This window comes from Opisthocomus hoazin, chromosome 4, assembly GCF_030867145.1.
Source record: "Opisthocomus hoazin isolate bOpiHoa1 chromosome 4, bOpiHoa1.hap1, whole genome shotgun sequence".
Classification (NCBI taxonomy): domain Eukaryota; kingdom Metazoa; phylum Chordata; class Aves; order Opisthocomiformes; family Opisthocomidae; genus Opisthocomus; species Opisthocomus hoazin.
Genome location: NC_134417.1, coordinates 58,338,977 through 58,355,306, shown reverse-complemented (window position 1 = coordinate 58,355,306; position 16,330 = coordinate 58,338,977). Strand labels below are relative to the sequence as shown.

Here is a 16,330-nt window from a genome sequence, read left to right as displayed (position 1 = left end):
CCATTTTAATCATTTAAATGCAGTTGTAGGAGTGTGTTTGGGGAGGAGGGCGGTTTGTGTGAAACATGAACTTTCCTGTACCTCTGAAACAAATGCACGAATGTAAGTGGACCCTGCATGATACGAATTTGCGTTGCTGCTCTCATTCTTTCTGCGTTCAACTGTTTGTTCTCTGTTTATTGTATGCCAGCAACTGTTGTCACCTTGAACTCTATTTTCAGTCCCTTTTTTGAAGCTTATCCTTGGCCAGTGTCTCGGTGACTCTTTGAGAATAAGAAGTAGACCTGTGTGCCTTCATGTTTCCCAACTTAGGTCTCCCGACTTTGAAGTCAATCCTTCACTAACTTGCCTATCTCTTGGATGTTAATCATAAGCAGATAATTTTATGGCCTTCTCTCTATGTGCCTTAGTTACCTGAGCACTTGCCTTTTCCTGGGTTTATTTTCTTGTGTAACTCTTTCCCATAAGCTTTCAGTCTTCTGGCCAGGAGTAGTAATAACTTTTTTATTGCCTGCTTTCAACCTCTTCTGCCTTTGCTACAGGCGATTCCTTTTCATCCTTATAAAAGTTGGAATAACAAAAGACATGCCACCGTATATAGTTTTAAGAAATTCACCGGGAGGTTTATGGACCTTTTTCAAATCATTAGCTTTCCCAGAATAGTTTCTGTTTCATACTTCTTGCTGTACTTCTGCCTGTCTAGTTACTGACTGCATTGTTCTTGTCTTGTGTCCCTCCTGCCTCCCTTGAGTGGACTGCCCTTGTGGTTTTTAATGTGTATGGACTGCTGCTCATACCATGCTTCTTCTGGTGGTCTTACTTTAACTGAGATTTCAGAAGGCCATGAGACTTCTTAAATCAAACTCTTATACTGTTATTAAAAAACCTGCAAGCAAGTGACTCTCCTTAGCTTTTAAGTGAAGTCATAGGTTATGGACATATTTTTCTAAGGAATATAGGGAAGAGTTAGAGGCTAATCCCCATATTTTTCAGAAAAGTAGAAAAATACTTTAAATGGAAAAATAGAAAACAAAACAGTGGAGTTGCTGTTGGTCAGATAAATTTGTATTGTTTTGTCAAGGGAAAAAGAAACCCAGATAGTACTTCCCTCTTTAATAGTTATACTTGTGTATTAATGATTTGCCTGCTTGGCAGAGATAACTATTAAAGCATGGGGCTAAATTACTAGAGTTGTGTGCATTATGAGTTTAGTGTATCCTGTTCACTGTGTTTAGGTTAAGAAACTGTCATGATGCAGTACCAGACTAACATAGCTGTTGTGGTTCCAGTGTCCAGGCAGGGTAGCTTGTGTATTACTGCATAACACAGTGTTGTAAATGATCTTGTTTTATTAGATGGCTCTTTACAGTATGTCTTTTAATAACTTAATTTCAGCAGTGTTCTCCAGTGATGAAAGTGTTACTGATAAAGCACAGGACTGTCTACCAAATTCCTCTGCAACAGTGTGACACTACTATGGAAGACAAAAGAATAAAATGTACAGCATTTGAACAGGGAGGCGATCCTGTAAATAGTGTTTCTGATCAGTCATTACAGTTGCATGGTTGCTAATTAAAAATCCAATGAATCTTATGAAACACACAATACTATAGGAAAAAAAGATGCAGTACTTCATGGATTGCCATTAGGGCTAACTAGAGAGTTTTAAATGTATTCCACAAAACTTGTACAGAACTGTCTGCCCAGTGCATCATTCAGGATTATGCATAATCATACATACATTCTGAAAAACCTAACTTTCTCATGCATAAGGGAAACTGAACTGTTCAAGGAAGTAGAAAAGATTTCTTGGGACACTGAAATTAGGAGCTGATTCACTTCTGTTTTCCAGAAATTTTGTGCTGTGATAGTGTTTTACGAATAAGGTCTGAAGTATGCAAATCAGAGTTTAAACGGCCAGTTTCAGGTTGTTATACTTATTTGTTCTTCTGTAGCAGGTATCTTCTAAAGTGCAAACAGCTGCCTCTATCTAAAGGACAATTAATAAATTTAGCCATTTTTGTTCTTAGCAGGGATTAATTCATTTTACAGCTTTTAATAAGAGCAGGTTTCTTTGCTTTTTTCCGTGATGAAAAGAAGCAGCATTTGATTTTGACCTTGTCAGATGATACAATCCTAGTCAATATATTATTGTTGGCAGTTTTTAAGGATTCACCCTGGATGCATGTGCATGCACGTGCAGCAACAACCAAAGTCCACTGGAAAGCAATCTGTGCTGCCTGCGGTGCACAGAAACACACCTGAGGGTTTTACTGAAAAATGTAATACAAATAAATAGCTTTCACCTGTTTCTTGGGGAATCTTTTAGACCTCTGGCTGTTAGTCCTTGTCCCAGTTCTTGGGGAAAATCTGTTTTGCTTTTAAGTGCTTTATCTGTAATCAGCTTATTCAGAATTAATCTCCATGCCCATCTGCAGGCTCTTGACAGGCTGGTAGTTTCCCTTCCATCTCAGCCTCGTGCCCAGAGGAACTGCACACTTGCAACTAGTAAAATTTTTGTTGTTTTCAGCATGTGTAAAGTTGCCACAGGAAAATAACGTTAAGCTTTAAAACAGGGGTATTGATGTTAGGTAACTGTTGAGGAGAAGCGAAGTTGAGTGTAAGATCTTGTAGCCGCTCATTTAGCCATGCCAAGCTTCACTATGCGGTGTGTTTCAGCATCCAGTTCTACGTATTTTTTTTTTATTTTTTTCTGAGGAAAGTAAAGAAGAGCAAACACAATGAAATGGAGTAAACATGATGAAATGTTGTCCTACAGAAGTATTCCTTGTGGAGTCAATTTTCAGTTTCTTTAATGCAAGATGATGATGAGGAGGGAATATTTGTCGTTGACAGACATTTGATAGTATCATGAAATGCCAATTATGCAACATATATACAACAGTTTTCACGTTTCGTCTTTTCACCCAGATTTTAGGTTACCTGGGGAGTGGCTGCTTCTCTAGAGTCACTCTGATAATTAGTAGAAGAGTTGGAAATTGTCTGCTTGTTTCTGTCTTGAAGTTTTTGACTACTGCTGTGCATTCCTTTACCTCACAGTGATTCTTCTGTTTGGGTGAAATGAGGATAGGTGAGAGGTGTACGGGTATCTTGTGCTTTGCTGTTTTGTTGACCCTGGTCAGAGGTGTTGCTGGCTTGGAGACTGTGGAAAAGCAAGATTTCTTACGGAAGGATTCTGCTCCCACTGAGTTTTGGTAATCTAGATCTCTAGGTCAGTGTTTGAGATTGCCTCTCTTGCAGTCCCCCGTGTCCAAATCCGGTGTGTGTTCTTCCTCCCTCAACAGCTGATGTTTATGTATATGTGTAGCAGCTGTGTTTTTATGTTTAGAGTCTAGCACTGTTAATGTGATACGCATTTAGGCATGTAATCCCTTCTGATAAATCCAGAGAGCCTAAGTGTAAGTGACGGGTTAATAGTTAAATAACTGCTGTTGATTTAGAGCCCATTACTTTGGTTTTGTTTTTTTCTCCTGTCCTCTTGTAGAGAGATAAAGCAATATGACAAAAGTTAAAAGATAAAGTTGTAGAAGGTGAATGGCATCTGTTCTGTTCCTTCTCAGTAGAAAGACCAACTTCAGTATTTCTTTGAAGTAATTCAGTGAATTTACATTTTAAAATGTAGTAGCTCGTCTGTTGGTTTGACAGACCTGGTGCTGAATGCGTGTTTTTATTTTGTTGTTAATGAGCACTGTGACTGTCAAGTGTTGCTGACCATTAGGAATGCTATGGTACAACTTTTTGTGAGGGCTTTGAGCCCTAAGCACTTAAAGATGAGTTCATCAAATACTTGGTTGTTAATTGTAATCGAGTTTGTTTTGCTGACTGATGAAATCCTTCTCCTTCTGTTTGTAGGATCAGAAAGTTAAATCTCTTCTCCAGAAATTGTTCTGCTGTAACAGACTGACAGCTGAGCAGGTGCTGAGGGATGATTGCTTCCTCCTAGTTGATGCAATTCCAGTTTCACCACAGTCAGGTGAAGAGCATGAGTCAGGTGAAGAGCATGAGTCAGGTGAAGAGCATGAGTCAGGTGAAGAGCATGAGTCAGGTGAAGAGCATGAGTCAGGTGAAGAGCATGAGTCAGGTGAAGAGCATGAGTCAGGTGAAGAGCATGAGTCAGGTGAAGACATATGAAAACAAAATGCACTTGACTGAGGAGAATGGAGCAAACCCTACTCAGTAGATGAGGAACTTTTCCATCAGGTGTTTGAATGAGACTTCTGTTTTTGTTGGGTTTTGAAATCATTGTCCTGATTCAAAATACCAAAATATAAAAGATTTGGTAGGTGTGTTACATGATTACACAATCTTCACTGCGTTTTAAGTACATTTTATTCTAAGTAAGTGTTTGGGGTTATAAATGTGGTTTTGCTGATTGTGTTCTTAGTTTGTCAGCCTTCTTTGTCTATTATGTAGGCTTTAAATTTACAGAGAATAGTCTTGTTAGATACAAGAGATCTTGAAGATGAAGCTTTAGTGACTGGGTTTTGTGTCCAGTTTTCTATCGCTCTTCTTGCTGTGATTCCAGGTAATGTTCCTCTTAAACATGCTATAGGGCATTAGGTTTTTGCTGGAGGTTTTTTGTTATTGCATAGACAAGTTGTTACTACAGCAACTGCCTTCAAGATTTAAGGGGAAAAAAAAAGTACTGCTAGTAAACTAGTAAAGGAAATGGAGAGCAGCCTGCTCTCTTCTCTGTCTTTCTGCATTTGAAGAATGCAAACGGCTTTCTAGAGAGCAGGCATCCTTCTGGTTGCTCCTTTGCAGTGCTGCTGCCAAACAAAATGCCATACGCATGCATTTGCAAATACTGCTGCTTATTTGCTCTACATAAGTGTGTGTATATATCGTCGTTCTGAAACAATGTTCGCAATAGCCATAAAGGCATGATGTTCATGAGCAGCTTTGTTTGCCACTGTTACGCTTTGCTGTTAATGTTACCATTGAAGGAGTTTTGTCATCACTGTACTTTTACAGGAAACTATTGCTTGTCTTCGTGATGATTTTCATTTCTTCTCAGAATGAAACAGGTCAAAATGTACAGGGTTGCTGTAGCGATATATTTAGCCTCTGGGTGTTGCTATTGGACAGCGCTGTTGGCAGACTGGTATTTTGTAGAGGGATTGTTGAAGCTGCATGCTGTCGGATGAAGAATGTGAAAACGCTGTATGTGAGGGACAAGAAGCAGCACCAGGGGAATTGGGGAGCCCTCGGGTACAATAATACAGTCCACAGTGCATAGAAGATACCGCCTTGGCAGATCCACGCCTGGTATTAGACTTGGTTTTCCATCCTTAAATTAATTAGTTTTTTATATGGAATAGCCTATAAGATGCTTCAACCTTTTTTCGTTAAATGATAATGAATTTTTAAATTTCTGTAATGTGTGTATAGCCTTTGTTAAAAATATTTTTTATGTAGAATTTTTGGTTAGTGTGGTAAATATTGTTGTTACAGAAATCACAGAAGATTAATACCTTTTTTTTGTCAATGAAAATAAACAGTTTAGCGATTTTGTGGGATGCTTTCCAAATACTGATTGCAGTCTTTCACTGTTAATAAAAGGCTAACTTTAATTAATGTTAAACACTGAATAGAGGTTAGAAGATTAACCTGATGGTTTGTGTCATGCTGTGTCATGTAAATTAGAATAAATTTTTGCCCGGTTTTCCTGCACCAGAGTCCATGCAATGTAAAGTGTACTTCTTAAATGGCCAAATTGCTGACCTTCTTGATTTTCTGAAACCAGAAGTTGCTGTGTATGCTTGATTAAAAAAACCTGCAGTCTCTTCAAAATCCCTTCACCAGCTGTAAGTAATGTGATTTTTACGCGTGGAACCTAGCACAAGATGGTTTTTTTTTTTTGAAAAAAAACAAACAGCAGTAAAACTTTTGAAACCATTTGGTATGTATGAGTGTCAGAGTATGACACAGCCTTTCAGTTTGAAGTAAATGTTGATTACAGTCTTAATGTCACTGGTTCTGTTTGTTTCTGCTTCGACCTTTTCTGTGGTAGTTTTGTAGCTCTGGCTTTCTTTTAATTTCTTCCTTGCCAGAGGCCTTAAGAAAACAGATTGGTTGAGGATCATGTTGTTCAGCTGTCCTCCCAAAGCTGAATGCTAACCCATGGTAATGGACTGCCTGCTGTTTAGTTTGAGACACCTTTTTCAACTGCATCTCTTCTGGCTAGAAGATGGGTACTTTGAGAATAGAGAAGGAAGGCTGAAATGATCCTGTAGGAATGATCTGTCTCCTTACTTGCTTACTGCTGCTTCTGAGAAACCCAAACAAAACTTACCTCACTCTTCCTGGTATGAGCATTCTGCAGTTTTCAGCAGTGTCCTTGCAAGGAGCAGATCGGTGGGGGACCTTCAGGGACTATTACTTCACTGGGAAGTAAGGAGTTCGGTTGCTCTCATGGGCCCAGGACATCCGTATCTTCCTATAGCCTGTAATGGTAAGCCTGCAGTTCCAGGTCTTGTTGCTGACAACCTCCTTTCACGAGGACTGTTACCTTTGCTTGTACAGATTTGTGTTCTGTCTGCACTCGTCATCTTGGTGTCCACCAGTCGTGTGTCTGTATCAGTCTCGGCTTTTGCTCAGGATGTCGTACCCAAGTCAGCTACTACAATCACCTTCTAGGCTGTAGATTTGGGACCATAGTCACCTAAGAGGAAATGCTTTCTTCAGGTACCTGCAAAGAACTACTTCCTCGGGCTCTACCTAACCTAGCTTGCAGAGCTGGGATAGGGCTGGTTTGCTTTGGGAAGAGGAGTTATTTCACCAGACTGGGAGACCATCAACATTTCTTTTCTCCATGGTTTGGGTGGCGCTGTGGGAACTAATCCTTTCTGAATGCTGCACCTCTGGGCACTTCTGGAGACTCCTGCTGTTCTGTTCACTGCCTCTTAATCTTCATACCCACCCTAGCATCCATAATAACATTACTGCATCTTTACACACAGTTTGCTGCTCATGCCATTAGTATTTAACACTTCTGCCTCTGGAGTTTAGACAAGGGTGGGTTTTTTTGTACTACAAAATAGCTTTCTGCTAGTAAAGAGTCTTCCTTATCAGCACTTGCTAGTATTTTAACAATTTTTTTTTTCCTGGTGGTGGCTGCAAGTTTCTATAGCCTGCAGGTTAAAATGTATTCCTTCATAGGCAACTGCCTCAAGGACTTTCCATAAACTTAAATAAAATTTATTTCATCTGCAGTCACTTCATTTCCCAGCTTACAAGGAAATTGGTATGAATTCATCCTGATCCCAAATCAGGAGTCTAGTAGCTTGCAAATTGATGGCTTTTTAGGCCGTGATGGATGTTTGAGAGCCAGATCTTCATTCATATACTTTAAAATACTGGTGAAAACTTTCCTCACATTTCTGGGTGTGTGTTGATAGGCACTAATTAAGATTATGCACTGTGCCACACTTCACTTGCAGCTCCTGCAGCAGTTGTCTGAAATGCGCATTTTTCACAGCAGCCACACCATGGTTAGACTAACTGAAAACAATTGTCAAATTGTCACATGCTTTTGGATTGTGGACAGACCTGCTGTTATGGCATGGAATTCTCTTCTGTTAGTGCCAGCCTGCGCTGTGGTGGGGGCATGTGGGCTCAGGTGTTGGAATTGGGTTTTGGCAGCTTTAGATTCAGAGGCTGCAATACATGAAGATCACACCATGTACAAGCATCTTTGTAAATCCATTTGAATTGGATTTTTAAAAAATATATTTTATTATCCCTTTTGTCTGTCGTCTATGTAGGTGTTACAGCTGCAAGGTACGTTACCAGTAGGTGAGGAGAAATGAGATTTGCCCTGCTGTGTGAAGACGTGGTGGTGGTTTGTATTTGTATCCCCTTGCGTTGCCAGTAGCTAGTAAGCTGCCCAAGGCCTGTGGGTGGGACCCACTTCCAATTGCTGTACAGCAGAGCTGGAAAAGCTTGCCAGAACTCTGACACGCATTTCTTCACTTGTGAACTTCCAGCTATTCAGCTTCCCTGCAATCTTAGTGATTGGTAGCATGGTCAAGCAGACTGGATCTGTTCTGTCTCATCTTGACAGTCCCAGCGTGGACTGGAAGTTTCTGATACCCTGAGTATGGTATTATGAGTTTAATCTCTCAATTTAGCAGCCCTTTGGCTTCTTTATGATCTGCTTTTTCAACTCTGTGGCCTGGTGTTTCAGCAAAGCCAAGAGCTGTACCGCCTTGTGTCAGTGTCCTGGATACTGTGATTCTGTGATACTGGCAGGCTTGACAGCTCTGGAGACAGAGTCCTTGTTTGAAGTGGATGAAGATGGTGCATGTCAGCTTTGGGGCTTTGAGAAGCAATATATTACTCCTTTACAGAATCACAGAATGGTAGGGGTTGGAAGGGACCTCTGTGGGTCATCTACTCCAACCCTCCCGCCGAAGTAGGGTCACCTACAGCAGGTTGCAGAGGACTTTGTCAAGGTGGGTCTTGAATATCTCCAGAGAAGGAGACTCCACCACTTCCCTGGGCAGCTTGTTCCAGTGCTCCGTCACCCTCAGAGGGAAGAAGTTCTTCCTCATGTTCAGACGGAACTTCCTGTGCCTCAGTTTGTGCCCGTTGCCCCTTGTCCTGTTGCTGGGCACCACTGAAAAGAGTCTGGCCCCATCTTCCTGACACCCACCCTTCAGATATTTGTAAGCGTTTTTAGATGACTCAACAGCAGGTTTTGCCCTTACCAAGCGTGTCTTGGATTTTCTGTTCTCCCAGATGTGGTCTGAGATGCCTGTGTGGTTAAAGTGCGTGTTGCGGCCTTGCAGTCAGTACGTGGTTCCATGTTAGTTCCAAGGGCCGAGGGAACATTTGTAACGTCCTCTTCATCACTTACCAAGTCCTCCCTGCATTGCTGCAGCTTCCCTTTCTAACCAACTTCTTGAGAACTTTTCTTCTGTTCCCTGTCCTCGATCTGGTAATAAGATCTGTTGCTCTCAAAGCTGTTACCAGAACCGGAAAATCTGTGAAATGCAAGTTCTTAATAGTGTTGCCTTATCGATCCTGTGGTGGGTTAAGTGACTGCCTGTTCCCCCACCTTGCCCTGCCAAGGCAGGGGTAGAGCAGACGCGGGGACAGTTCTTGAAGGTGATATGAGAGTTATGTAGCTAGTAGATGGTCTTTCGAGTGTCTAGAGGTTCAGTAGAAGGATTTTAACTGGTAATTAGCACACCTCAAATTTTTATGCTGCGTTTGCATGAACTGTGGTAAATTGCAAGCTGTGCAAGTCCTACCAGCTGAAACACTGGACACACATGTGAGAAGCCTTGTGCAGTCTGAAAGTCATGTACGACATAAGTGTGTATAACCAGCACAACTCGGAGGATTTCCTCATGTACAGGTATCTCAGTTTCAGTTTAAAGAATCGATTCAGTCTCCCTTGGGAGAGAAACCAGGAGAATTCCTTTGCAGCAGATAGATTGAAGATGCTTTGGTCCAGCTACTGTGATGAAAGCTGGATGAATACTCCAAAGTAAAAGCCTGCTGACCTCGATAACAGGAGATGCAGGTTGAGGCTGCTGGAATTGGAAGTGGTTTTATTTGAAAAAGATTTTTTTTTAATTTATTTTTTTGTAATTTATTTTTTTCCTTCCCCTCATAGGACTTTGTTTAAAGTTGAAGTCTCTTGTTGTTAAGTGCAGATCTGTACCACAGCTTCTTTATCCTAATGTAAGATAACTGTCAAAATGATGATTCCACAAAAGCAATGCCAACTTCTTTTTTGAAGGCTGCTTGCTGCCTGGTTGCAGGTGTGCAGTTGTCATAAGTTCATCAGTCTGCCTGTAATTTTTATCCTCTGTCAACAGGCGGAGCTGTAGTTTGTTTGTTCTTCCAGCTGTCACCTTTCCTCTGTATTTTTTTCTTTCTTTTTTTTTTTTTAAACCTAATTGCAACCTTTTGTTTGTCTGTTTTTAACATCTCCGTTGACCCAAGGATTGGCAACTGTGGCTACCTGTTTTCTCTGCACCTTTGTGTACATTTTTTGGTGAAACAATCATTTCTTGTACTTGCATATTGAATTTTGTAGTGTCTGGATATATTTCAAGTTATCATAGAATGCTTTGGGTTGGAAGAGACCTTTAAAGGCCATCTAGTCCAACCCCGCTGCAATGAGCAGGGACATCTTCCACTAGACCAGGTTGCTCAGAGCCCCGTCCAACCTGACCTTGAATGTTTCCAGGGATGGGGCAGCTGCCACCTCTCTGGGCAGCCTGTGCCAGTGTTTCACCATCCTCATTGTAAAAAATTTCTTATATCCAGCCTAAATCTACTCTCTTTTAGTTTAAAACCGTTACCTCTTGTCCTATCACAACATGCCCTGCTAAAAAGCCTGTCCTCATCTTTCTTATAAGCTCCTGTTAAGTACTGGAAGGCTGCAATAAGGTGTCCCCGGAGCCGTCTCTTCTCCAGGCTGAACAACCCCAGCTCTCTCAGCCTTTCCTCGCAGGAGAGGTGTTCCAGCGCTCTGATCATTTTTGTGGCCCTCCTCTGGACCCACTCCCAACAGGTCCATATCTTTCCTGTGCTGAGGGCCCCAGAGCTGGATGCAGGACTCCAGGTAAGGTCTCACCAGAGCAGAGCAGAGGGGCAGAATCCCCTCCCTCGCCCTGCTGGCCACGCTGCTTTTGATGCAGCCTGGGATATGGTTGGCTTTCTGGGCTCTGAGCGTACATTGTTGCCTCATGTCCATCTTTTCATCCACCAGTGCCCCCGAGTCCTCCACAGGGCTTCTCAACTCTCCCAGCTGTTGTCCATGCGGGATACTTCTTGATAGTAATAACTTCGGTCAAGGGAGTGGGGGAGAAGCAAGCCTCTGAAGTTCTTGCATGCTGTCGTTTTTCCGATGGTTTCACACAGAATGTAGCAGAAGTTTTTTAATTAGGATGGTCTGTGAACCTCTTCTGTGGGAAGGACATGTACAGTCATTATCTTCCCACAGGCTCCTCCCCCTTCTTTTAATACTGGAGAGTACTGAAGAATTGAGGCTTCTTTTGGCGGGCTCAGCCATTTGTACCTGGTCATGTGGGACGCTCCAGGTGCAGGAGAAAATGTGTGTGTGACTTGCAGGCACAGCTAGGGCCGCAGTTTCCAACATGTCACATGAAAGAAAGCAACATCTCAAAGTTGTTGTTGTTGGACAACAGTAGGTTTACATTAATGCCCTTCTCCTAATACTCTCATGAAATGTTTTGTTAGCCAGAGCTTGGCTTTGTTGTATTACAGTGATATATCTGCAAAACTGTTAATTTCTTGGGACATCCTTTGCTATTGGGACGTCATAGTTCGGTCACTAGACTCAACAGCCTTTATATTTCAGTACTTATTCCTTACATTGTCTCTACAAATGTCACTATTGTAGAGGACAAGAATGGTTTGGTGCTGGTGTTCTGTTGGAGACGCTGTTATTTACTTCATGGAGCCACGTGCAGGTAATGTGACAGCTAATGTGCACGAACTGTGAGACTGATCATTTGGGTGTGCTGCAGTGACTTGTCACGGAGCAGCCTGTTCTCCTCCAACTTAATAACAGGCCTCCAGCCTTGTCTGGATGTGGGCTGCATCTTGTCCCACTGTTTTACTAGGGAAGCAGCTAATCCTTGAAGACAAGATCAAAAAATTCACTCTTACTCATCTGCTCCCGCTGCTGGAGACAGAAATGGTGTGGGGAACTTATGGAGATACTGGATACCAGTGACTTGGTTTTTGAACAGCATTTTTTCTTTTCTGGGTATTTCTGTTTCAGTGAAAGTCTCTCTAAAAAAACACAGCTTTTGATAGGAAGCTTAAGAAATGTGCACTGAAACTTGTTCTAAGAGTACTTGACAGTGTCTATACATTCCACCCAGATGCTATTTCAAAGCATAGGTGGCAATATTATTTCCTGCTTGTCCTAACTCTACGAGAAGTTACTGCTTTAGTCATTTGCAGAAACGCCGTGGCAGGAAACAACCTGTTAGTGCTGTTAGATGGGCCAAAATGCTGAACTTGTTTTATTGAAAATGTAAAACATTTTTTAGTCAGAGCGTACTGACAGGCCGGCATGTTGGGTTAATATCTTAATACTATGCCTGAGAGCATTTATGAAGTTAATCTTTTGACATTTTTATTTGCTTTTTGGCTCAACATCACGATTCATTTTTTATCTTTTTGAAGTTCCATTTATGACTGTCATTTAATTGATGGTAACTACAAATTATGCTAGCTACAAAGGAGTACATAAAAGAAATGCAAGTAGTATAATTTGGAACATGGTAATCTTAGTAGCCTGAATCATGAATTTCATCATCTGCTGCAGTCAGTATTTTGTGATTCGTAAGTCTATTCATTTCTTTTTTTAGTGTATCATCAGATAAATAGCTCAACAGTAAGGTGACAGAATTGTCTTGTCTCACCCCAGTCATAGGAGAGGATACAGGCTTGATTATTCCTACGTATACGTAGTAAATGGGTTCCTCTGACCTCCTCAATCTGCAAAACATCTTCCCATGCTTCAGTGGAGCACTTGCTGATTAAGCCACTCAAATTATCAAATGACCGCTACCTCAGCCTAAAATTTATACTTTGTTCAAATTATTTTGAAGTGCTTTGTTCATTTGCTGAAGGTGACCTACCACCATAGATCAGTATGCAGACACTTACAGAACGATGCTGGGCTGACTTGAGCAGGAAGCAATCAGCATTTGCTTAATGTGAAGTCAGTGCTAATACAGAAGTACTGCCAGGCCCTCGAATGGTTGATGCCTCTAATTTAATTAGAGAACACGTAACCTTTTCATTACTCTCTGTGAGTTCACTTTCAGTTTAAAATCCTCAAGTGGTGTGATCTGTTTTGGAATGTCCCCTTTATTTAGGTGTCATGCCAGCAACAGTACCTGCCACCTACTAACTTTGTTTTGAAGTTTGAAAAGCTCTAGAGAAAGGGTAAGTCTTTATATAGACAAGTAGGTGGAGATACATTAATAAATCAGAACTTCAGTTATTCAGGAGAACAATTTTGCTCTAGTAATGTTTATTGCTTTTTCAGGAACTAGTGTGGTGAAGAGAAACAAGTTGTGGTCATACAAATATGTGACCAGTATCTTGGTACCCATGATCATTCATTATAAAATCAGTATCCTAATCTCTTGTTAAGCTTCCAAGCTTGTGCTAAGGTAAATGTTATATAAGCTTAAAGTGCTGCCGTAGGCACAGGCTTGAAAAAGTGACTATATAATCGTAGTATGCCACTAAGAGGTGGCACTTTTCACTGAAACAGACCTTGTTTTTATAAAATATTTGCAGGCTCACCTTCTGCCAGATGTCTGTCCAGTGTTCAGGACAGATGAAACCATCCTGTACATACATGCGTAACTGCATGCATGCTGGTGTTGGTATTTGGATTCCTCTAGGACTGGGACTGCTCCTTCCCAGCTTTCGTTTCGTTCACTCATGTCTCTTTTCTGAGGGGCTCTGTGAATAAGTGGTTCAACTGTGCCGTTAGAAGAGCTGTGTTAATTCTGGAGTGATTCATGAATTGTCAGCCACTGTTTAATATATCTGCTTTTTCCATTGTTTTGATATATCTTAGTATGGTAACTCATTTTCATTTGCATAAGTTGCTGTGCAAGATGGGGTCACTTCTAAAGAATATGCAAAACTGTGTCTTTTGACCCTGCACTGAGTATCCTAGTAGCCTCAAAACCAGGTTAAGTTAGCTTTAGCGAGTTAAATGCCAAGCAACTTCAGAGTAAATCAGGTGGAGAAGACAGTTTTTTCTGAGACTTAGAACGTGACCTCGGTGCTACTATCTGTTTTTTTCAGTAAAATAATGGGGACACAATTTTGCTTGGCTGAGGAACTTTTTCCAGACTTGGATGTCACGCATCAAGGAAGAATAAAAACTTGTCAGAGACAGTTCAGGGAGGAGTATGAGAAGGTCAGAGGTCTGCAAACCAGGATCTACAAGCTAGAAAAAAGACTTGGGTAAAGAAAGGGTGGATTTTAAGTCTTGAAAGAGTTAAAAGCCTAGAACAGAGATGAACAAAACGGAGTTATTACTACTTCTGCCGTTTGGGGATGAATGGATTGATTTTTACAGCAAAGGAAGTCTTAGGGAAGGAAACACTCTAATTCAGCACAGTTAAGCACTGATGAAATGTATGACTTGGGGACGCTTGAAGCCTGCAGTACTCACTCCAGTGAGATAAGGCAGCTGTCTGGCACGAATGACATAGGTGTGTATAACTACTGTGGAGTGGAAGATGGGTTAGATAACTGTTTTTCTATTCTACTTGGCTCTGTCTTTTGTAATTTCTTTTTTTTTTTTTTAAGCTATCACTTTGCCCTAAGTCATCACTATTAGGTAGGTTGGTTTCGTCAAGAAAAAGTGTGTGAACTTGGAGTACCCTGAATTAGGTAAATTAAAGGGTAGAATCACAGAATCACAGAATCACAGAATCACAGAATAGTAGGGGTTGGAAGGGACCTCTGTGGGTCATCTAGTCCAACCCCCCCGCCGAAGCAGGGTCACCTACAGCAGGCTGCACAGGACCTTGTCCAGGCGGGTCTTGAATATCTCCAGAGAAGGAGACTCCACAACCTCCCTGGGCAGCCTGTTCCAGTGCTCCGTCACCCTCAGAGGGAAGAAGTTCCTCCTCATGTTCAGACGGAACTTCCTGTGCCTCAGTTTGTGCCCATTGCCCCTTGTCCTGTCACTGGGCACCACTGAAAAGAGTCTGGCCCCATCCTCCTGACACCCACCCTTCAGATATTTGTAGGCATTTATAAGGTCCCCTCGCAGCCTTCTCTTCTTCAGGCTGAACAAGCCCAGCTCCCTCAGCCTCTCCTCATAGGAGAGATGCTCCAGTCCCCTCACCATCCTTGTAGCCCTCCGCTGGACTCTCTCCAGTAGCTCTTCATCTTTCTTGAACTGGGAAGCCCAGAACTGGACACAGTACTCCAGATGGGGCCTCGCTAGGGCAGTGTAGAGGGGAAGGAGAACCTCTCTTGACCTACTGGCCACTCTCCTCCTAATGCACCCCAGGATGCCATTGGCCTTCTGGACAGCCAGGGCACACTGCTGGCTCACGGTCAACCTGTCGTCCACTAGGACACCCAGGTCCCTCTTCGCAGAGCTGCTCTCCCGCAGGTCCGCCCCAAGCCTGTACTGATGCATTGAGTTGTTCCTCCCCAGGTGCAGGACCCTGCACTTGCCCTTGTTGAACCTCATCAGGTTCCTCTCTGCCCAACTTTTCAGCTTATCCAGGTCATGCTGAATGGCAGCACAGCCTTCTGGTGTATCTACCACACCTCCCAGTTTGGTGTCATCAGCAAACTTGCTGATGGTACATTCTAACTCTTCATCCAGGTTGTTGATGAAGAAGTTGAACAAGGCTGGGCCCAGTACTGACCCCTGGGGGACACCACTAGTTACCAGCCTCCAACTAGACTCAGCGCTGCTGATGACAACCCTCTGAGTTCTGCTATTCAGCCAGTTCTCAATCCACCTCACTGACCACTCATGCAGCCCACACTTCCTGAGCTTCCCTAGGAGAATGTTATGGGAGACCGTGTCGAAAGCCTTGCTGAAGTCAAGGTAGACAACATCCACGGATCTCCCCTCATCTATCCAGCCAGTCATGCCATCGTAGAAAGCTATCAGATTGGTCAGGCATGATTTCCCCTTGGTGAATCCATGCTGACTACTCCTGATAACCTTCTTTTCCTCCACTTGCTTGATGATGGCCTCCAGGATAAGCTGCTCCATCACCTTTCCCGGGATGGAGGTGAGGCTGACCGGCCTGTAGTTCCCTGGGTCCTCCTTCTTGCCCTTTTTGAAGACTGGAGTGACATTGGCCTTTCTCCAGTCCTCAGGCACCTCTCCTGTCCTCCAGGACCTCTCAAAGATGATGGAGAGTGGCTCAGCAATGACATCTGCCAGCTCCCTCAGCACTCGTGGGTGCATTCCATTGGGGCCCATGGATTTGTGGGCATCCAGTTTGCTTAAGCGATCCCTCACACAGTCCTCCTCGACCAAGGGAAAGTCATCCTCTCTTTGGTCTTCTGTTACCTCTGGCCTGGGATTCCTGAGGGCCTGCCTTGGCACTGAAGACTGAAGCAAAGAAGGCATTCAGTAACTCTGCCTTCTCTGCATCCTCCGTCACCAGGACACCCGCCTCATTCAGCAGCGGCCCCACGTTGTCCCTAGCCTTTCTTTTGCTGCTGATGTAGTTGAAGAAGCCCTTTTTGACATCCCTTGCCAGCTTCAATTCCAGGTGGGCCTTGGCCTTCCTCGTCGTATCAACAA

The 16,330-nt window shown here is 42.7% G+C and overlaps 1 protein-coding gene across 7 annotated transcripts in view; it reads left to right on the top strand.

Annotated features, from left to right (window-relative positions):
* STK31 (serine/threonine kinase 31) overlaps positions 1–16,330 on the top strand; it is a 107,549-nt gene that overhangs the window by 39,849 nt on the left and 51,370 nt on the right. For 5 of the 7 annotated variants that reach the window (XM_075419147.1, XM_075419145.1, XM_075419146.1 and 2 more), the window contains one exon: positions 3,874–5,819. The exons of the other annotated variants lie outside the window; for them this stretch is intronic. In XM_075419147.1, coding sequence (XP_075275262.1) covers positions 3,874–4,152 — 279 coding nt within the window. In that variant the 3' untranslated portion in view covers positions 4,153–5,819. Of the gene's footprint in view, positions 1–3,873; positions 5,820–16,330 lie in introns of those variants that run through there. 7 annotated transcript variants of the gene reach the window in all.